The sequence below is a fragment of the Lactuca sativa genome, chromosome 9, assembly GCF_002870075.4.
Source record: "Lactuca sativa cultivar Salinas chromosome 9, Lsat_Salinas_v11, whole genome shotgun sequence".
In the NCBI taxonomy this organism is placed as follows: Eukaryota; Viridiplantae; Streptophyta; class Magnoliopsida; order Asterales; family Asteraceae; genus Lactuca; species Lactuca sativa.
The window spans coordinates 55,764,409-55,787,661 of NC_056631.2; the positions used below are offsets into that span (position 1 = coordinate 55,764,409).

At 32.9% G+C, this 23,253-nt stretch overlaps 3 protein-coding genes and 1 long non-coding RNA gene across 4 annotated transcripts; 2 read left to right on the forward strand and 2 right to left on the reverse strand.

Moving 5' to 3' along the window:
• The first annotated feature begins 386 nt into the window (after positions 1-386).
• LOC111903885 (phosphoenolpyruvate carboxylase kinase 2) lies at positions 387-1,757 on the forward strand. Its single transcript, XM_023899659.3, has 2 exons — positions 387-1,307; positions 1,413-1,757. The coding sequence occupies exons 1-2, from the start codon at positions 518-520 to the stop codon at positions 1,457-1,459; spliced, it is 837 nt and encodes a 278-aa protein (XP_023755427.1). The 5' UTR covers positions 387-517; the 3' UTR covers positions 1,460-1,757.
• An 8,541-nt stretch (positions 1,758-10,298) lies between these two features.
• On the forward strand, positions 10,299-13,911 carry LOC111903886 (uncharacterized). Its single transcript, XR_002854340.3, has 3 exons — positions 10,299-10,453; positions 10,541-10,917; positions 11,016-13,911. It is a non-coding gene; the product is annotated as an uncharacterized LOC111903886 (long non-coding RNA).
• On the reverse strand, positions 13,366-16,367 carry LOC111903887 (serine/threonine-protein phosphatase PP1 isozyme 3). The gene is made up of 4 exons (XM_023899661.3): positions 16,008-16,367; positions 14,469-15,028; positions 13,739-13,975; positions 13,366-13,666 (listed from the first exon to the last, which is right to left on the reverse strand). Exons 1-4 carry the CDS (start codon positions 16,180-16,182, stop codon positions 13,643-13,645), a joined length of 996 nt encoding a protein of 331 aa, XP_023755429.1. The 5' UTR covers positions 16,183-16,367; the 3' UTR covers positions 13,366-13,642.
• Positions 16,368-17,232: 865 nt separating this feature from the next.
• Positions 17,233-17,661, reverse strand: LOC111903906 (uncharacterized). The gene has a single exon (XM_023899680.1). It carries the CDS (start codon positions 17,659-17,661, stop codon positions 17,233-17,235), a length of 429 nt encoding a protein of 142 aa, XP_023755448.1.
• Between the last annotated feature and the right edge of the window lie 5,592 nt (positions 17,662-23,253).

Below are 23,253 nucleotides of genomic sequence, written 5' to 3' on the forward strand. Positions count from 1 at the left end.
TATATATCTAACTAATATAAAGAGAATATGATAACAAATAAAAATAGTGTCTATTATTTTGATATCTATATATGTATACATACTTTCAATAAAGATATATTTTACAAATGAATAATAAAAAAAAAATAGACACATCAATGCATATATGTTGCATTTTTTTATATAGAAAAAAGGTATTAAACTACAACGGCTGTAAGTAGCATTTACCCATACTACAAGGATGAGATACACATCATCTCTCGTCGCCTACGTACTCTGCGACACCAGGACACGTGTACATCACAAAAGGGCAAATTCGTCATATCAATTAACCAACAGTGCACGTGAGAAAACACCTCACGCCTAAAACCTGTACCGAATTTAACCGTTCGCATACTATTTGTTTCCTCACTTTCTCTCTCTCTATAACCACTCTCTCCCTCACACTGTCGCAACCTGGACTCCACCGCTCTCCTCCATCTTCTCTCTAAATCTCTCTTCCGTAACAGCCGTCGGAGTTAATGTGACGACCATAGCCATGTCAGAGAGCTTGGAGAACGATTACAAGCTCTGTGAAGAACTCGGCCGAGGTCAGTTCGGGATCATATATCGTTGTTTTTCACTAACTTCTGGTGAAGCTTTTGCATGTAAATCGATTGACAAGCGTCTCCTCTCTGACTCCACGGATCGGGAATGCATCACCAAAGAGCCGAAAGTCCTCCGCGTACTCGCCGGAAACGCTCATGTGATTCAGATTCATCGTCTCTACGAAGACGAGAATTGGATCCATATGGTGGTTGATCTTTGTGATGGTCCGGATCTCTACTATCGCATTTCAAAACGCGGTGGTGCGTTTTCAGAGTCTGAAGCGGTTTCGATTTTCACTCAGTTGATTGAAGCGATTAGTTATTGTCATAGATTAGGCATTGCGCATCGGGATATTAAGCCGGATAATGTGTTGTTTGATTCAACCGGGAAATTGAAGCTGGCGGACTTTGGATCGGCGGAGTGGTTCGGGATGAATGAGCGTGGGACGATGACCGGAGTAGTTGGCACGCCATACTATGTTGCACCGGAGGTTTTGTTGGGGAAAGAGTATAATGAGAAGGTCGACGTTTGGAGTGCCGGTGTAATTCTGTACATTTTATTAGGCGGAGTTCCTCCGTTTTATGGTGAAACGTCGGTGGAGACATTTGAGGCTGTTTTGCGAGGGAATTTAAGGTTTCCGGCGAGAATTTTCAGGTCAGTTTCACCGGAAGCGAAGGATCTGTTGCGGAAAATGCTTTGCAAGGATGCTTCTAGGCGATTTTCAGTCGAACAAGTTTCAAGTAAGACATATATCTCGTTTTCTTCTAAGGTTTATTTTCATAATTTGAAAATCTGTGAGTGTTTGTTGGGTAATAACTGAATGATTTTGTTGAATATTCTTGAAGGGCATCCATGGGTTATAAATGGAGGTGCGAATCGATCAAGTGGCTGATTTAAACTGAAATATGCTCCTTTCTTTTTCAAGCTGTAAAGAAAGCATAAGAAGTAAGATAAAGCTAGCTTGTAGGTGAATAAGGTAATGAGTTTTGTAAATGTTTGGAGAATAAATAATGACGAGAGAAGTAAACGTTGTAAATATGGTAAGAGATGAGAAACGAGTCAACTAGGAGGGAGGGAGGGATAGAACTTTGCAATGAGTTATGATGATGAGAATGTACTTGACCTTCTTTTTGTAGAAAAGATATGGAATCGTCCATCTTTGTCTAAAATTCAATTGTTGCATGATGATGATGACTACATGTGTTAACAATGGAATCAAAATTTATACACTCTTATAACTTGTTATTCACTTCTAACAACTTTTCCTCAAACCCCAAGTCTCTAGTGAATTAATATTTAATACTAAACATACAAAGTTTAATTGTGTTCAACAATGAATAAAAATACCAAATATTCAAATTTTAATTGAATTCATCTAATATCAAAATACCATAAAACTTAAATATTAAAAAAAAAAAAAAAGTTGTAATACATTCTAGCATTTATGAATTGAATGGAATCCAAATCAACACTTTCCAACACAACCGCATCATTATCTTCGCTCGCTATCACTATGTAGTGTCACACAATTTTTACCATTAGACACATAAGCTGATAGTGTCATTTTTTCCAATGACAAAAATGATTAGAGTCTTATGTTTTAACATTATCACCGATAAATGAGGAAGAAATAGAGTGTTTGAATCAGTGGCGAATCCAGAAAGAAAAATCAGGGGTTGCACAAATTCTTTAGGCGTTGCATTATTAGAAATTTTTTGTTACCAAAAGAAGTTTCCGTCATAAAATCGTCACTAAACCAGTGAATTTACATTAAACTTATAATTATCAGGCTTTGTGATGGATTGCTGACGGATTAGTAACGAATTGTGACGGATTTCCAACGGATTTGTGACGGATTTCCGAAAAAAAAACACGAAATTTACATTTGACGGGAAAATTGGAGGGGTGTCCCGGGCTACCCCGGGCTACATAGTAGCTCCGCCCCTAGTTTGAATGGTAAAAGAGGAAAGAGAAATCGATATACTTTCACCGATGAAAGCTACTCGCGACAAATCAAATGGATAAGGAGTGGTGTTCATCAGCGGTAATATGCTCCACGTATACATACCGGCTGTAATATCATTACCACACCCCACAACCTAATAGATAAAAAAAAATTATAAACATTATTATATAATCATGAAGTAAATAAATATAAAATGTATAATTATAATCTAATCATTAGTTAGTTAAAGAAAAAAAAAACCAATATACAATCATTAGGGTATGAATAATCTATACATACCTACAAAGACTTGAAGTTCAGTCGCTTGAATCATTCTTCTGTCGTTATTGCAATCGAAAGTTGAACTGCTTTTTGTTACTGTCATTAATTCAAGCTCATCTCAAGGTAAATTATTTTTGAGTAAATTACAAATTTAGTTATATGTTTTTCTATAAGACATAGAATGACTCAGTTGCTTTTTTTTTTTTTTTTTTTTTTTTTAAAAAATCTTTTGTGTTTTAAATATATTTAACATTTGAGAAAATTACAAAAATAACTAAGACATTTTTTATGGTTTTGATATAAAAAAAGATAAATTAAATATCATGTTATATTTTCTTTCTATCCATATAAAATGATGATATGTTTCATATTTAGATAAAATTAATAATATTTTAATACATTTGTCATCATTTCAAATGAATAGGAAGATATTTAATCTCCAAAAGTATTTTTGCAATATTTAATTATTTATATTTCTTTCATGACATTAAGCAAACCTAAAGTTTTTTTTGTAAACTTTGACAATCCAAAACTGAAGAACACTTTTCTACGACATTCATCACCTGACGGTTATAGTTTGACCCGATTGCAACCCATTTTCAAAACTTAAACCTTATACTCTCTCTGTCCAAAATTAATTGTCAACTTTTGATTTTTGAATTTTTTTTCTTCAACTTTGACCTTAAATATTTTTATTTATATTATATATTACTTGATGAAACTTATAATAATGAAAAAACATTTAAAATACAATTCATTTATATTTTGCATCAAATATTATCTATCAAAAAGAAAAATATTTAAAGTCAAAATTGAAGAATAAATACTTCAAAAGTTAAGTATAAACAATTAATTTGGAACAGAGATAATAATAGTATTTAGGAATGGGGCATTTGGATTTCCATTTAAAATTCGGTTGATCAAAAGCCATCCCCTCAATTGATTTTCATGAATAGGGATAATCAGTAGGTGAAAATTTATAAGTGGCAAGGTTTTTATCTATGCTCAGAACTCCACTGCAGGTCTCTTTCTTTTTTCCCTTTTCTTTCTTATTTTTGGTCAATTTATTGCAGTTTTTATGTTTGCTTTGAGAAGAACATGATATCCTCTAGGTAATCGACAATTTCTTTTTATAATTTTGGAATTTGGCACCGCATTATTTGCTTGTAAATACTTCTGCAATGGACCCTCCACCATCGGATATCGTTTCCACCTGCTATAGTTTCCATCTAGTCATTTGGTGTGCTAACCCAGACTATCATGTTGGCACCTGTGCAATACTGGATCTTATTGCGATCGGAGAATTGGTTCTACAGGATGTGCATAAGAGCACAATTTGGACCTCAACACTACTGGGAAATCTTACATACGGAGACTTGCAAATAAGCATGTCAAAGCAGTTCTGTTTCCTCATGGTTCCAATTCCTCAAGTGTGAAATATCACATAATTTCAAGGCTATTGGAATGATGAATGCATATCTAAATTCACCAGAATGCTTCCGATTTTATAATGTAAGTTCACCTCCAATGTCTGCCTCCCAAACTTTTCGTCCTTTACCAAGGAGAAAATAATCAAGTTGCAACTTCCAACAATTCCAGGTTCAACAGTTGGAAGTTTGGTCCATTACTAACGAGGGAAAAAAATATAAGTTACAACAATTCTAGGTTACACGGATTGAAGTGTTGGCTTCTGTGTGTGTAATTATGCCCATAGTTTGTAATCCAAAGAGTAATGTTGAGATGGAGGAATAATATTTAGACCGGTACATTTGCCTGGTTTTTTATAAAAGTTGAAAAGTACCATAGAGAATTTTGGTAAAGGAGGGAGAGAGTGGACCACCACTCTCAACCCACTCAATCTAGTGCCATGTAGCAACGTTGTGTTTTCTATCTTTTTCAACCCACAACATATTTATATAATACATTTTCTGATCCACTCAAATTTTATTTATTTTTAAATAAATACAAACTAATTTACAAAATATTAAAAATATACAAAATTAATTCACAAACAAATCAAAACATATAAACATACTTTAGTACAAGAGTTTGTGCATGATGTATAAGTCACCTTTGTTTGAGAGAGAGAGAGAGAGAGAGAGAGAGAGAGAGAGAGAGAGAGAGAGAGAGAGAGAGAGAGAGAGAGAGAGAGAGAGAGAGAGAGAGAGAGAGGCATGAATGCATTCCTCAATCCGCATGTAAGCCAAAAACCTCAACCTGCTGCGAGTTGAAGTAATGTCCGCGACAGTACCGCCGTCCCATAACCACCAACCCGCTGCCACTACGTCCGTCCTAAGGAGCTTTGGGAGGAAGGAGTAAGATAAGTTTTCTAAGATACTCTTGAGGATGGCTTAATGATTGCAATAAACTGTCTTTAGGGTCTTGCACTCGTTAAGAAATCATTCTTAGCTGAAGTTGAATCTATTGGAAACATTCACCATGTGAATTTATCTAGACATGGAGCATTTTGTGCTAGGAAATCACGACTTGTCGTGTATGAATTAATGAGTAACAGATCTTCTATGGATCTACCATGTCGACCCAGAACACATACTTGAAAGGGTATACAGAAAGAACATTATCTTGATATAGCCAAAAGTTTAGCATATATACTTGCATATTATACACAAAAAAATCATCCACCTTGATATTAAACCTCAAAACATATCCTAGACAATGACAACCAATGTCAAAGTATTTCACGTTGTCTAAGTTCATCGACATAAATGAGACTAGTGAAATGAATAAGGGATAAACTCCCTCTTGTTCTTAACTAGCCTATAAAGAATCATTAGTCAAAGTTATGGATCTTGATTCTTCTTATATATTGTTAATGGTGGCGCAAAGATTAAAGGGTCTTCAGAGACTATTTTAACAATACAAATTACTTTATACATCTAAAAACAATATAATATTATAAATATTCTAATATAATACAAATAATAATTAATCACCAATGTTTTCATGTTCTTCAGTTTAATGGAAAAAAGAATTTTACCAGTTTCAGTTCGAGCTTTAAAAGCAAGTGTTTTTAGGACATTATCGAGCTAAAGCTTATAAAATTACCGGTATGGCTCAAATAGTAGATGAATACAAATTATTGAAACTATTAAACGAGTATCGAACTGGAGCTCGAACAACAAGTTAATATTTGACCTCATGCACAAACATGACTACTAAAAGTTAATGGAGCTTGAGCCAAATACTAGATAAACGACCCGAGCCCGAGCCCAAGCTCGATCATGATTATCAAAATTTAATCTGACCTACAACCTGTTTGATGAATAACCCTAGACACAATATAAAGAGATGGATATCTCTTCTATTCATTGGGGAAGGAAATGCGTTCATAAGTATCACTTTAATTGTTCTTGAAGAAAGAAAAGAAAAAAGGGTTATAAGGATCCAAGAAGTTGTAATCCAAGTTCGATTCAACATTCATTACTCCCTCTAACACATTCACCACAGATGACATTGAAGGTCTTCTCGTAAAATCAGTCTGCAAACACCATGAAGCCACTTTCATCATCTCTGTAACTTCTATACCATGTGATTGCATATCTTCACTACACCTGTCAACAATACTTAGCAATGTCCCTTGTCCCCAACAATTCTGAAAGAGACGTCAATAAGTGCCAACTTTCTTCCGGCTGAGATCTATCGAGATTCTTCCTTCCGCATAAGATCTCCAAAAGAACGATCCCGAAGCTATATACATCCACCTTTTCGGTGATAACTGAGCTCAACCAGGAGTCATATAACCGAAGGTTCCTCTCATTGTAGTCATCACTTGGCGGCTTTGATTTCTATTAATGAACTTAGAAAACCCAAAGTCAGAAATTTTGGCCATTGAAATCTTCATCCAGAAGTATGTTTTGAGGTTTAAATGTCGTGGTGGATGATTTTTTGGCTACAATCTTCATGGAGATATGCTAAACCCTTAGCTATATTAAGAATAATTTTCTTTCTGCATTCCCATCCGAGTATGTGATTTTGGTCTCCAAAGTAGATCCACTGGTCTAGTCATCGATCCATTACTCATGAATTCATAGACGAGAAGTCGCTCTGATTTCCAAGCACAAAATCCTCTAAGTCGAACTAGATTCACATGGTGAATGCTACCGATGGATTCAACCACAGCCATGAATGATTTTTTAACATGCACAAGACTCTGGAGACATTGCACCTTCCCTGACCGGATTGTCTCGGTTGGCTGACCATATCACCGTTGGATCATATTGATTGAGAAGAATGGCAAAGAGGTAAGATGTGCAAGTTCCATTACAGAAGAAGCCACAAGCGAATCTGTAACTGTTAAGAAGAATGACTCTGATCCTTGTGCCATCTGAGGAATTGGTGGAAGGGTTAGAAGATTCATGGTTGATCCATGTGGTCGAAAGATATACAGAAAAGTAATAAAGTTGAGCAGGGATGGATGAGAAGATGAGAAAGAAGCCAAAGAAAAAGCTACAGATCCAAGCTGCCCTCATCACTAATTAATTAATCCACAACAACCTATGAAATTTAACATATGAAACAATTATCTAAGCTAAACATATGAGGAGGTTCCAAAAGCTCAAGTACATGCTACAATTGACTCATTTCGGGCCAAGTCTACCTCTCATTAAATGGTGGAAAAATCGTGTCCTATATCGTATTCATCATTGTTTCCAAGTCACTACACATTTTCTATATTTAAACTTTTCGAGTAATTTACAAATCTGGTCCATTTGTTTGGAATTGGGTCCAAAAAAGAGTTTGTTGTTTTGATTCCCCCGGTTTCATTTTTTAATGTAAAATGATTATTTTGCCTCTCAGCTTAAATTTTCTTTTATTTCTCAATGATTTATAGTAATACAATATTAGACTAGTAATCCAGTATTGACTACAATTTCTGCCATCTCCTCATCCTCATAGAAATTTGGTTATCCTTCTATTATATATATATATATATATATATATATATATATATATATATATATATATATATATATATATATATATATATATATATATATATATATATATATATATATATATATAAAGAGAGAGAGAGAGAGATAGGTTCATATATAAACTCTATATATTGTGTAAATATATAACCACTTTTGGATCAATCATTTATTAAAAATATTATAATAATTAAATTATAAATTAAAACATTAATTGTAACTTATTATTCTATAATTATGGCAACTTATTTAAATTGAACACTATAATTTTGGTAATGAGTTTAAATTCTGATCGGAAATAAAAAAATTCTCTTCCATCCAAAGTTTTCTTTTAAGCCGATAAAGAAGTAAAGAAGTAGTTGTAAAATGCTACTCTAAAAAATGAATTATTTTTGGTGTGTTATAAACTATAATCACATTTCGCAAATTTTGGAAGAACATAGAAAAATATAATTTTTCTTTTTCAATTGTGTCGGAAGTGCCGATGTTAAGTGAAAAAAAAAACGCACATAATCTTAGAGAATAAGTTATACTGTATAACTCAGAATGAAGATAGGGTCAACATGATGACCATTCTGAAAGAATGAAATCTATTTCATTGTATCTCACTTGTATGACGGTAATTTAAAAACATTTATCAATCAATTTATTCTTATAGAATAAACTATAATTCTTAAGGAATGAAATCAGTTCCAATAAATGCTTGATTTTTAAAGAAAAAAATCATCTAATTCTTTAATTTCATGTTTTGTAATTACTGTATAAAAAATATTGTTAGCATTTTTGTATAATCGTGAATGAAATCATCTAATTCTTAAGCAAAGAAATTAATTTCATGAAATTGAAAATTTCTTAAAAAATGAAATATATTCTTTAAGAACAATATTAAATATTCTATGAGAATTCATGGTACATGGAAGAATACAAGAGTAATTGAATGTATATTCTTTAAGAACAATATTAAATATTCTTTAAGAACAATATTAAATATTAAATATGATATGTATATACATGTTATCAATTAACGTCTTTTAGGTTATGCAAAACATACGAATTCTTTAAGAATTAATGCTATATGGAAGATTTGTCCGTTATATACATTTAAATCATATGTATCTTATTTTTCAATCTTATAGAATATTATTAGTTTAAAAAATGTAGGATTAATTTTCCACGTATGATCTCCATTAATTAGATTGACTTACTTCCTAAAATATAGGTATTTTTCATTTTTCTTTTTTGATAAAATGTCATATTTTCCTTTATTGTTATTAAATGTAGTTATAGAGTAAATGTTATTCCATGTTAATACCATGTACCCTAAGATCACAAATCATTCATTTGTTTTAATCTAATGGTCATAATTTAGTAATACGTTCACACAATACTTGTAATTCATATTTGATCCTAACCATATATATATATATATATATATATATATATATATATATATATATATATATATATATATATATATATATATATATATACACACACACAAAATACCAAATGTAATCCTATACTTGTCTTTAAACCACTAAAAATCAATGAAAAACAAATAATACATATATAATGGTATAAATTATCTAGGTTTTAATATATAATCTAAATTAAAGACATAATTATAAAGATAATGGAAACTTACATCTAAAAAATGATATTTTTCATCGCTAGAAGAAGACATTTTCAGTTGGACTGGTAGTCCGAAATTACTGAGTTCGAAATGGTGTCTGGAATGTAATAGGATATAAGTAAATTCGAAATAAACTCCAAAATGATATTTATAATATTTATAGGGGGTTCATAATATAGGTCAGATCGTATACCCATTACCGTTTTCAACATACGGATCTGGAATGACCCATTTTCAGACTTTGTCGTCATTCTTCAATAAATATATATATATATATATATATATATATATATATATATATATATATATATATATATATATATATATATATATATATATAATTGTTTTTAAAATAACATGGTTAGATTACTAATTTCTGTTTTTTTATTGTTATTTTGTTAATAAAAAAAGTTAAAATTTAAAATTATTATTTTTATTAAAAATTGAAACAATACAACATAGTATGAAAATGGAAAATAATGTTGCCCAACCCGAACCCCCTTTTTAATACTGAATAGTGAATAGTGAATAGTGAATAGTGATCAGTGATAACAAAGCGAAAATGGAATGGATGAATACTAAATAGTGATGGACAAAAAACAAAAAGCAAAAGTGGCATGTGTATGGATGAATACTAAATAGTGATGGACAAAAAGCGAATAGGAGTATGGAGTGTGGAATGGAGTAAAAAGTGAATAGTGGAATGGAGCATGGAGTGTGGAATGGAGTATGGAGTGTCTGTAAATAACAAAAGTGGCATAGTGAATAGTGATGGACAAAAAGCGAAAAGTGGAATGGAGTATGGAGTTGGAGTGTCTGTAAAATAGCCAAAGGGGCATGGGTAAATACTGAATAGTGATGGTCAAAAAGCAAAAAGTGTAATGGAGTATGGAGTGTTGTAAAATAGCAAAAGTGGTATAGTTGAATACGAATAGTGATGGACAAAAAGCAAAAATGGAATGGAGTAAATAGCAGCCCTTTTTAACCTAACCATCTTCAAGCTCGGTTTTGAAAAGCGATTCCTTAATCGAATCTCATGACATAAGAAGAATCAGAAGCTTATTGAAATCCACTGTGAGTCTCTTTCTCTCGTTCCTTTTCTTTACTTTTTTGTTTCGCGTATTTGCAGTTTTGGACTGAAGATGGTATCTTTGGTAACAGACAGTATTTCTATACTTTTGAAATTTCGCAACGTATCACTCGCCTGTGGATTCTTCTGTAATGGAACCTGCACCTCATACCAACAGTGCATCTGATATCATGCCACCTGCCATAGGGCTCCCTCAAGTCATTTGATCAGCTAACCAAGATTATCCTGTTCACTCCATTGCACTGTTGAATCTCACTGCAATCGGATAATTGGTTCTACAAGATCTACATGGAAAGCTCAACTTCGGCCACAAAAGCTACTGGAAAACAAGCATGTCAAAGCAACTCTATGGTTCCAATTCTTCAAACTGAGGAATGTCAGATAACTTCAGAGCTACTGGAATGATGATTGTTGATCCAAATTCATCAGAATGCTATGCTTTTATAATGTAAGTTCATGTTCATCTCCTATTTCTGCATCACAAACTTCTAGTCCATTTCCAAGGAAAAAAATCGAGTTGTAACTTGAAACAATTCCACGTTCCAGGATTGGAAGTTTGGTCCATTACTAAGGGGAAAAAATCAACTAATCAAGTCACAACAATTCTAGGTTCCGTGATTGGAAGTTTTGGACTTGTTGCTTGTAAATGTAGGTTTTATTATATCCCTAGTTCGCAAGCAAAAGAGTTAGAATAATATTTAAATCAGGCATGTGGAATGTCCACTCGGTTTTTCGTATGAAAAGTTGAAATTTAACATAGAAAATTTTAGTAAAAAAACTTTGGGAGGGATGAGCAAGATAAGTTTTTTAAGGGACTCTTGAGGATGGCTCAAACATTCACCAATCACCATGTAAATTTAGTTAAGCTTAGAGGTTTTTGTGGTTGGAAATCACGGTTTGTTGTGTATGAAATCATAAGTAACAAATGATTAGATTGGTGTATCTATCATAGAGAAAGGGAATATAGAAAGAAAATCATTCTTTATATAGCCAAAGGTTTAACATGTATATATGAAGATTGTGGGCAAAAATCACCCCCTTACTGCTAACCTCAAAACATACTCCTAGACATCGACCTCAATGCATTTTAACTGCTTTCTAAGAATGAAAAGACAAGCATTTAAAGTATCCATCGGAAAGATACACAAGAACCTCAATCTAACTCACCTTGGAGCTGATAGGATAGTAGGCAACATTGGTTGTGATCTCTTGAGCTTAGACAATCCAAAATCCGATACTTTGGCATTGAAATCTTCATCTGGGAGTATGTTTTGAGGTTTAATATCGAGGTGGATGATTTTTTGCCTACAATCTTCATGAAGATATGTTAAACCTTTAACTATATCAAGAATAATTTTCTTTCTACATTTCCATTCAAGAACCTGCTTCCGGTCTCCATAGTAGATCCACTGGTCTAATGATCCGTTACTCATGAATTCATACACGAGAAGTCATTGTGATCTCTGAGCACAGAATCCTCTAAGTTGAACTAGATTCACGTGGTGAATCCTGCCAATGGACTCAACCTCAACATGCACAAGACCTTGAAAGACATTTTACTGCAATATTTGAGCCATCTTTGAGAGTCCCTTCTAAAACTGATCCAAATCCCCCCTCCCCAAGCTTTTTACTGAAATTTTCTGTGGCTGTTTTTAGTTCTTCATGGGAAAACCAAGTGGGCATTCCTGAAACTTGATCTAGATACTCTTCTTCACTTTCACTATCCATACTTTCTTTTGAACTATGAATTTAGTAAAAACCTACGACCACAATAACAAGTATAAGACTTCCAATTGTGGAACCGAGAACTATTGCAACGTTAGTTTTTCTCTTTGGTGATCGACCATGAGCTCGGGGTATAGACGAAGGAGTTGAACTTACATTATGTACTTTTATAAAAACCGAAATATTGTGTGGAACTGGAAGTATGCCTGCATCATGACTCGTCATTGTAAAAAGCTCAGAAGGTAAATAGCAATCCCTCTTGTTGAATTTGAACAAGAGTCAAATAGGAATGATGGAGGTATATCGATCACACTATAAACAAACTTTTTGAGTAAAGTACAAATTTGGTCCATGTGGTATACCATTTGTTATGAACTAGTGGTGAACCCTCCTGTGATGCTGCGGAAATTGTGTATTTACAGTAGGCATGAAATAATATGCATTATGATTATATTTAGTTGTAAAGAGTTAATTAAGAACTTCAAAAAAGATTTAATGTCACGAGAAGAAAATTAATTTGTAACATCAGTAAGTAAAGTGCCTGTATGCACAATCCAAGCAAGTGAGAAATCTGTTTCTTTCGAGTGTTTAATTATTAATGAATAACGATAATGATTATCAATTATTTATTGGTGATTGTGAATATATTAATCTTTGATAATTTCGTTGTTTCCGTTTGACTTGTTTTGTATTACCTTTGACATAAAAGATTTTACTTTATTACCTATAGAAGTTTAAAATACAGGTTTGATATTGTTCTTAGGGAGTTCAAAATGCCATGAAAAAACAAACAAAAAATAACAGATTAGGTGCTTTTGTTTTTATAATCATTATTGTATATAATAAAAATGTTGCCAAAAATATATATTTAGAAGCAAAAAAAAATCATTTTGAAGGGCCTTTTTTTTCCCGACTATCTGGGTCCTCAAACGAAATTACATATCATAATGATAAACTATTATAAATTAGTAACAAAAACCTTGTATATTAAGAACGACAGATGTGACTTTCATAATAAAACGTATGTAAAAATGATTACGTTGAACACAGTGCAAAAAAAAGTCGATAAATCTTACAAATCACACTTCAACAAATGACAACCAATAAAAAAAATTGTTATCATCTTTCTATCAATAATTTCTCCCTCTAACTCACTACCGAAAACCAAATATGAGATTCTTAAAACGTATGTATAGATTAGCAAATCAAATTATACCAACTCACCATTTTATTTGCCCCCGTAATTTATCAAGAAATGTGGTTAGGGATCAGGGGTACGTATATAAATATATATATATAACTACATACAATACAATCATCAACAACAAATAAAAACCTTTCACCTAATCTCAACCCCATCTTTAGATAATCAAAAGGTAAAACCTTTATTAATTCCCTCTTAATATATATCTCCAATTTTACCCTTCAATATCGGCGTCCTTCATGTCTCATACTCTTGCTCCCATAAAAGACTGCAAAACGTAACCAAATAAAAAATCAACAATCGTATACATATAATGGAGGGCGTTTTGGACATTATATACCTTGATTCCAGGTGGAGTGTTTCCGGGTTTAGATGTTGTTGTGCTACTGAAGAGGCTGATTCCGGAGTTGAATTTTGACTTTTTTTCAGCGGGTTTTAGGATTTGAAATGAACACATAAGAGTCTCATCAACACTCATCATTGCTCCAGCATTATCAAATTCTCCACAGTAGTTTGGTGCTGAAAAAACCGTTACAAGTTGCCTATTTGCAAAGAACTCGTATCCATCTTCTACTACCTGCAATCCATATAAGGATTTAGGCTGTGTTTGTCGCGTCACAAACACAGCCTAAATAAGTTGGCTTATCAGCTAACTGATAAGCCAATTTATTTTTTGAGCTTTTTTAAGCTGTCATGTTTGGCAAGCCAAAAAATAGCTTATAAGCTTAGCTTTTAAAAAAAAACTACTTAGACTAGCTTTTCAAGAGCTTTTTTAAAATTTTCCAAATATACCCGTAATTAATTAAAAAAAAAAAAAAAAAAAAACTATTCTTCTAAATGTCCTTTTATGTCATTTTATATCTTTCAGCTAGTTCTTACAAAACATCATTTTTTATTAGTTAGTTTTCCAGCTAACAACTACCTTTTCAGCTAGTACGCCAAATATAGCCTTAGTAACTATGTCAAATTACTTTGAAATATTCCTAAACTCAAACAAGCTTTTTCTCAATGTACATTTATCATCAAATGATGAATCATTTGTTACGTAAAGAAAGTGAAGATATTGAAACCTGATGAGCACGACAAACAAGATCAAGATCATGTTTCTGAAGAAAATCGGTGACAATATCAGCACCAAAAGTATACGAAACTCCACGATCATTCATCCCCCATCCCTTAACATCTTTACAAGGATCCGACCATAACAAATCACAAAGCAAACCACCATCGGGAACATCACTTGGCCTTTTCAACTTTCTAATTTGATCCAAATTATTAAGATCGGGTGAAAGTCCACCATGCATGCAAAGAATCTTTTCATCAATAAGAGCAGCCACGGGTAAACAATTGAAGCAGTCTGAAAAGATCTTCCATAACTTAACATTGTATCGCCTTTTACATTCGTCATAGAATCCGTATATACGGTTTATAGAAGCACATTCATGGTTTCCACGTAAAAGAAAGAAGTTGTTTGGGTATTTTATTTTGTAGGCAAGAAGAAGGCATATGGTCTCTAGGCTTTGTTTCCCTCGGTCAACATAGTCACCTAGGAATAAGTAATTGGATCGAGGTGGTAGTCCACCGTATTCGAATAGGCGTAAAAGATCCGAATATTGCCCATGGATGTCGCCTGATAATTATAAACAATCAGAAAGCAGAAAGCAAATACAGACAATAAAGCAGAAAGCAGATAAAGACAATAAAGCAAAAAGCTTAAACACAAGAGAGAGAAAAGGGTAGGGGGACAAGTGACAAAGGAAGGAGGTAAGTAGTTTATGAAAGACAACTACCCTAATTAAAAGTACTAGTTAGATAATAAGTTATAAAACACACATCCATATATGCTATAAAACAATGTATGTTAGTACTTAGAAGCTTAGAAAAATCCAAGGTTATAACAATTAACAAGTAATCTTATTCACTAAGCATCAAACATTTCATAACAACGTAAAAGTTTGAAAGATTATTAGTGACTCCACCATAGAAATTCTAACCTTTGGATAAGAGAAATTACAAGAAGTTCAAAGTAAAAGGCGACACCGAAAGGATTCAAAAAGAAAATTAAGGCCATTTTTAGAAAAAGTAAGACTTTTTAGGTCATGGCTTGCACTTTTTAGAAGAAAATTTGATACAGATTTTGTGAAGGATGTAGCACCAATGTATTTCTATAATATAATATTAAGTTACAATCAAACATATTAGAATGAAAACTAATTGCATGAAATGTCCATATATATGTATATGAAAGAGCAAATTGCAATAACAGCTAAGCACCTTTGCGTCATTTCTAATTTGGTTAATGGACTTTAGAAATTGTTACAAAAACATCCAAGTTTGGAAAATATTTTATAAGCACTATTTCAACTTTCGAAACCATTTGACACTGTCCTAGCAATATTAGGCAAAGTAATCGAATATTTCCTATAATGAAAAAAGGGTTCTGTTTGTTAAAGGTCTAGGCTTAAATTGATGATAGAAGATGCAATTAAGCATTACAGAGTAAACAAAAACTCAAACCCTATGCACATAAGGATTATAAGAAAATAACAAAATTAATCATGTAAAATCGAAATTCAAACAGATACATAAACTAAAAACGGAAATGATACCACAAATCTTGATCGGAGCTTCGAGTTCTAACAAATTCGGCTGTCGCAAGAAAATATCTCTAGAAACAACACAAAGTTGCTTGATTTCTGGTTCGGCAAGTTGCACCTGTTTACCAGGTCTCCCTTTAACTTCAAGCAACCTACGAACTATACTATCAAGAACAGACTGCTCCATCTTTTTATGCCGATGAATCGATCAACCCGTGTATGAATTATCAGAAAATTGTTGAAAGGAAAGATGGGTTTGTGGGTTCTTGGAATAAAGATTGAGAGAGAATATGAAAAAACCTAACTTTGGGCAATTGGTAACAGATATATACAAGAGATGAAAAGGGGAATTCGTTTTGGACGGATAGAGATTGAGCAAAAAGGTCAATCGTGTGCCCTGGGGATGGGTATCTATTGGAGGATGAGGTGGGGACTGGGAAGAGCTGACTTGTTAACGGCTGTTGTGAAAGTGGGCCATCGCTTGTATATTGTAGAGCAATGGAAGGATGGAAGCTGACAAAAAGAATTTAGCCCCCCCTACACTTTGACTAACATTGCAAACAAACCCCTTAGACAATGGATAACTGATAGGAATACAAAGAAACAAAATTATAGAAACGGACGTCAAACATTACAATACAAGAAATTTAGGCAAGTATGCATCAACCGAACATAGAGGATCAATGAGGTAAACCGACAAAATAGCAACTAACCATGATATCACAAGGTGTATTTCCCATAACTTTGGTATAACCATGATGTCACAAGGTGTATTTCCCATAATTTTGGAATACCATTAGATAAAAGTATATATACACAATGACAAAGCCAACCCATACATAAAGATTGGATCTGAAATCAAGAAACAAAGTAGATGGTAGACCCTTAGTAAAGATGTCAGCATACTATGATGATGAAGGAACATGAAGAACACACGCATGATTGATAACGACCTTGTCCCGAACATAAAGATTTTTTTTTTTTTTTATATATATATAGCCTTTATGTATTAAAAAAGTTACATATTATGCCCAAATCTCTAAAATTTTACTTTGCCCCCCCCCCTGTTCTTCAATTTTTATACATATTTTATTTTCGCCCCCCCCCCCCCCCCCTAATCGAAACTTCAAGCTCCGCCCCTGCCTGTACTGTGTTTTTTTGTCATCGTTTCTTCCCTCTCGAGATTGTCAGACGGTATTTCCCCACCTTTATTGCAACTGTCGCGACATGATGACCCCTAATGTGACCACCGACTTACATTTAAAATAGTAGGAGAGGATGCATGATCATTACGAGAAGAAAGACCGGAGCGACAATTGTTGTGTTCCATACGTTGTTCTTCAAATAATATAATCAACTTAGTCTTTAAGAATGAAGGAAGTGGAGTTTTGTGGCGGATCATGATTGCCACGAGGTCGAATTTTGGTGAGAGTCCATTGATCAAATAAGTGGCAATGTTTTTCTCCGGAACTGTGGTCTCAATGTTGTCGAGAAGGCCGATGATGGTCTTGATATGAGAGCAATATTTAGTGGCGAATGAATAATCCATGACAATGTTATGAAGTTCATTGTCAAATTCAATCACTTTAGCATCCTTTTTGTCCAAGAAAAGATCTTCAAGAGTCTTCCAAATGTAGCTTGTAGTTTGTTTCCTCTTCAAAATCATTTTTAGGAGGGGTTGAGATAGGGTTGCATACATCCAAGAGTTGAGTCTGGTCTATTCTTCATCTGTACGTTTGTCATTAGCAATAAAAAGATGACCGGATAGACCGTTCCAATGCAACGAGTGTTGAATAACTCACGTTAAGCATTATTTCAATTAGTCGAGATCAATAGTTATCGGAACATCCGATTTAATATTATTAATACCGTATAGTTATTTGATAGGAGAAACCATGGAAGAATGTTGAAGAAAAAGAGGAGGGAAAAAAGCTTACTGATGAAGAAATAAGTAAACAATAGAAGAAAAAAGAGAGAGGTTAAGGCGGTTGTTTAGGGTTGAAAATAATTCTCTGATACCATGTGACAATGTATATTTCTCATAATCTTTAAATAACATTAGATAAAAGTATATATATATATATATATATATATATACACACACACACACACGCGCGCGCGCATACATATACACACACAATGACAAAGCATGAGCCATGAGCCATGAACCGATACATACAAAGACTACATGGGCTAAATATAAATGGATAATGACTTAAAATGGTAATATGCTTTTTGATTTGTACACATTTGATCACTGAGTTTATTTTTTTGTCCATATTTGATCATTTAACTTATTTTTTGTCCACATTCAATCCTTATAACTAACTACTATAGGTTAAGCCAAAAAATGATTTTAATATGGTAATATATTTTTTCAATTTATACACATATAGTTCTTAATGTTTTTGTACACATTATGTCCTTATGACGGTTTCTTCATATTTTGCTCACAAAATCCTATGTGGGACAATCATTAATGATGCGTTCTCATATGTAGCTCGTCCTTCACTTATATCAGTAACCTAATTCACGAATTAGTCAAATAGTGTTGGCGCCTTAGTTTTCTCCAGAAGATGTCTTCGGCTTCAATTTCATCTACCTCCATAGACAATGAGATTCTTTGTAATTATTTCCTTCCAGCTCGAATTTGCACTTTCAAGGCAAAAAATTAAGGAAGACACTAAAAGAATTTTCACTTTCAAAACAAAAACACTATATCATAAAGTTTCATCATCTATCTCCATAGCAGACAACGAAATTCTTTGTGATTGCTTCCTCCCAACTCGAATTTGCACTTCCAAGACAAAGAATCTTGTAGCCTCCTATGGAGGTGGATGAAACTAAATTCGAAGACATCTTATGCTTGGAGAAAACTAGGGCACTACAATTATTTGATCGATTCGTGAATTAGGTTGCTATATAAGTGGAGGACGAATCATGTATGAGAATACCTCATTAATGATTGTCGCACGTAGGATGTCATGAACAAAATATGAAGATATCGGTTATAAGGACTAAATGTATACTAAAACATTAAGGACTAAGTGTGTACAAACTGAAAATTATATTACTCTATTAACTCTTTTTTTTTTTTTTTTTTTGCATAACCTGTAGTAGCCGGTTATAAGGACTAAATGTGTGCAAAAAACAAGTTAAATGGTAAAATATAAACAAAAATAAGAAATGTATACAAATCAAAAAATATAGTACTCTTTTAAATCATTATCCCAAATATAAACAATATACAAATATATAAAATACAATGTGATAGTCGGCTAACACACAAGTCTTTAAGATGAAATATTCTACATGCAACACCAATGGATTTTAGTCACCGCAAGAAAAAGCTAAAAGTGAAAGAATATTTTTGTATTTCTTTTTTAAAGTTAGTAAAAGTGAAAGATGGAATTACAAAGAATCAATACTCTTATTAAACTATAGATAAATGAAAAATAAGTCCTTTAATGATGAGCGACCAAATTGAGTTTGGAAAGAAGAGTAGTGAAGATGAGCTTTAGCGAAGATACAAACACATTGATTAGTATATAAGATAGGAGTTAAAGTAAGAGTGTTACGAGAGAAATATTGCCTAACAAAATGACTACATATATTAATATGCTTGGTGTGTTCATGGAACATGTCAATGTGAGCAATTTGAATGACAATTTTATTATCATACCATATGATGGTCGATGAAGGGATAGAAATACTCATATCTTGTAGAAGCCGGTGCAGCCATACAAGCTCATGAGTGGTGTAAAAAAACACAATATTCAATTCCAGTGCTAGACCATGTAGTTTAGTAGTTAATAGTTGTTTCTTAATATATATGCCATAAAATTAGCAAATCCCCAAGGAAGAAACAAAAACTTTTGGTAGAACGAAGATCTGTGATATCCCCATCCCATTCCGGGGAAGGCACGAAAGATCTAGGGACGAGGTGAGTAAAGACCAAAAAAATATGATACCTTTATTATATTGTAAGACATGCAAAATTTCAATATAATAGTTGTTCGGAGAGAAGCCATGAAGTGGCTAAAGATATGAACGAAAAAAAGGAAATATTGGGACAAGTAACAATTAAGTAGAAAAGTGAACTGACGAGCTATTGTTAAATGGTATGATCGATAGACGAAAATTATGGGTGAGTGTGGTGCGATTTTGGCTAAAACCGCACTGAAAATCACACAAATCAGTTTTCAGCTTGTTAGAACGGCACGGTTCATTTTTTATGCTTGGTGTGATTTTAATTGCAGTCCGGTTTCTATGTGGTTCGTTTTAGTTAAAAAAAAATCCACAATATATATGATGCGGTTCTTCCTTTGGGATAATTTTAAAACCACAAAACTGATTGACTATAATAGTATTTATTTGGGCTTATAATAAGTCGAACACAAATATAAAATGGTTTTGTAGCGAGTTAGTAACTAAAATCCTAGAAACCGTCGCCAAAATTGAGACCACTTATAATAAAAAAATCAAGACCAAAACAACTGTAAAGCTACTTTACGGCGACTTAGAAGTTGTTTGTTATCATTTTTTGTTGCGCGACACAGCATACATGCAAAACTTACCTTCTCGTAATAGTTTGTTTTTTAGAAGACTTCATACTACAAAACATCTGCACGAGTTATGCGCGATACAACACTTGACTTGCCTTTTCAACTTTCATTTTTTCCATGTGATTATTTTTAGAAATTTGGTATAATTTTATTTATTTATTTTTTTTTTAACTTTGATTTATAGATTTGTACAATTTTTTTTATAGTTTCAACAACTTTTCATATCTTGATTTTTTTACCATTTCTTTTAATAATATTTTTAGTTTGGATTGCATTTTTTTTAACATGTGTGATTCTTTTACGAATTTTCTAAACATTGTTTTCTTAATTTTTTTATGTTCTTTAAAATTAGTTTTTTCTAAAAAAAATGATAGCTTCTTTTATTTTTTTAGATTCATTTTCTAGAAATTTTATATTTTTGTTTTTTACATGTTCTTTTTAGTATTCTTTCAATGTTTTAAAACAAGAGTTATTAAAATTTTGGTGTTGTGAAGTATTTTCAATTTGTAAAATCAGTTTATTTAAATTTCACCTTATTACATCGGTGTGCAAATATTAAAAAACAAACAAGTTTCTTATCTTAGGTTGCATCCGTTTGGTCTCACATCTTCTTTTGCAGAGGGTTGTAGAGGTGGTGTGCAGACCTCATAATTTTCTCTTTGAAAATACAAACAACACCAAATTCTTAGGGCCGAAAATGAAATCCCCTTTTTTGCCTATTTTAGTGAGACACAATTGAAAAAAACATAAAATAGTAATATATTTTATAAATATTGAATCGATAATATATAAATTATTTAAATATTTAATATATCATGTGACGTAGTTTATATTGTGGTTTTTGGTATCTAGCTTTTACAGATGGTGCATCACAATTTTTTCAGTAGAGTATATAATGTAAAACCAAACCACATTGCAAATACTCGGTTGTTACAAAATAAAGAACTACACTCATCGGTTATATGTTAGATTTTGGTGTTTCTGGTTTCTTTTTGGTTTGCAGTCAGTTTTTGCTCACAAATAGAGAGAACCGTCATCCAATGCGAGAAAAACCCTAGAATTTAACGGTATAATAATAACTACAATCAGCAATGTGAGCACGTGAAAGAAGATCAGATTCATATTTTGCAGATAGAGATAAATAGATACAAGTTCAAGCTGAAGTACTTCAAGACCAAGAAAGTAGTGAAGTAAACCCATATCCTTTATATGAAAATAAGAATTAAGTGAATGCTTTAGATCAACAATACGATGATCACTACTACCTGTAATAATCATAATCATGTCATCCACATAGAAGATAAGAAAAAATTACTCGAGGAAGTCGTTTTAATGAACAATCTGGAGTCATAATTATCGACAATAAAACCCAAATACTATATAATGGTGTTAAATTTCTCAAACAAGACTCTCAGTGTCACTCGTGACCATAAATATCCCTTTCGAATCTTATTAAGATCGGTTGAGCTCCTACTAGTTTCTTGAGATATCAGCTCTCTCATGAAATACTACCCTACGAGCAACAAAAATCTCGTTCTCAGTAGGCTTGTAGAACAAGTATTCAAAGGAATCTTTGGGATAACCAATGAAGTAACAACTTTTTGATATGGGTCTAGGTTTTTTGAGTGCTTCTCGATGAACGAAAGCCTGAAAATCCCAAACCTTGATTCGTGCAATAGAGGGCGAGTCCCTTTCCATATTTTGAATGGTTTTTTCTCAACCTTCTTAATTGGTACAAGGTTTAGAATATAAGCGACTGTTTTTAGGCCATAAGCCTAAAAACTTTTTGGAAGTGTAGCACGAGTGGAGGTGGCAATCGTGTCGTGTCGTGTCGGGTTCGTGTCGTGTCGAAACACTAAACGGGTTGAAAGTGCTCGACCCTAACCCGACCCATTTAATTAACGTGTCGTGTCGTGTCAACCCGTTTATTTTCGTGTCGGGTTTCGGGTTAGGGCTATACATTGTAATATGTCGTTTTATGTGAGGTTAAAAGATTGCATGTTGAAAAAGTAGGAGTTGGGTAGGCGGAAAGGAAAAACTAATACTTTGGAGGCAAAATAGATGAAGTCATAGTAAGTTCAGATAACAAAATTAAAAAGTGGGAGTTGGGGAGGCGGATGATAAGGTTATGAGGATGTGAGAGTGGTGGAAGAGACTGGGTAGTTCGGGAGAGAATAGAAAAACTGAAATGATGTCTTGATCTAGACAGCTAAGTCATTTCAACATTACAAAACAATTCAATTCAAAGGTTTTATTTTTCTTATGGTTTTGGTTTTGTATCTTTCTAGATTATTTAAATAATTCAAAAAACATGTATATAAATAAAGGGGTCATTTTCGAGTCATATTCGAGTTGAAATTCTCAACCCTAACCTTACCCATTTAACTTTTGTGTCGTGTCGTCTCAACCCATTTATTTAAACGGGTTGAAATATCTAACCCAAACCCGTTTATTTCGTGTCGGGTTTCGTGTCGTGTCAATTTTTGCCACCTTTAAGCACGAGTCATCATAGAATGAACCATGTCAAGAAAGGTTTGATTTCTTCTCTCAGACACACCATTGTGTTATGGTGTTTTTGGTGGAGTTAATTTTTAGACTATCCCACAATTTCTAAGATGATCATATAATTCATCACTAAGATAATCTCAACCCTTATCAGGACGAAGTATCTTGATTTTCTTTCCTAGTTGATT

Coding starts and splice junctions, on each gene's coding strand:
- LOC111903885 (XM_023899659.3), top strand. CDS start 518: ATGTCAGAGAGCTTGGAGAACGATTACAAGCTCTGTGAAGAACTCGGC. Junction 1,308..1,412: donor TTCAGTCGAACAAGTTTCAA/GTAAGACATATA, acceptor ATATTCTTGAAG/GGCATCCATGGGTTATAAAT.
- LOC111903887 (XM_023899661.3), bottom strand. CDS start 16,182: ATGGAGCAGTCTGTTCTTGATAGTATAGTTCGTAGGTTGCTTGAAGTT. Junction 13,976..14,468: donor TTGTTTGTCGTGCTCATCAG/GTTTCAATATCT, acceptor TATGGATTGCAG/GTAGTAGAAGATGGATACGA. Junction 13,667..13,738: donor ACACTCCACCTGGAATCAAG/GTATATAATGTC, acceptor TACGTTTTGCAG/TCTTTTATGGGAGCAAGAGT.
- LOC111903906 (XM_023899680.1), bottom strand. CDS start 17,661: ATGATTTTGAAGAGGAAACAAACTACAAGCTACATTTGGAAGACTCTT.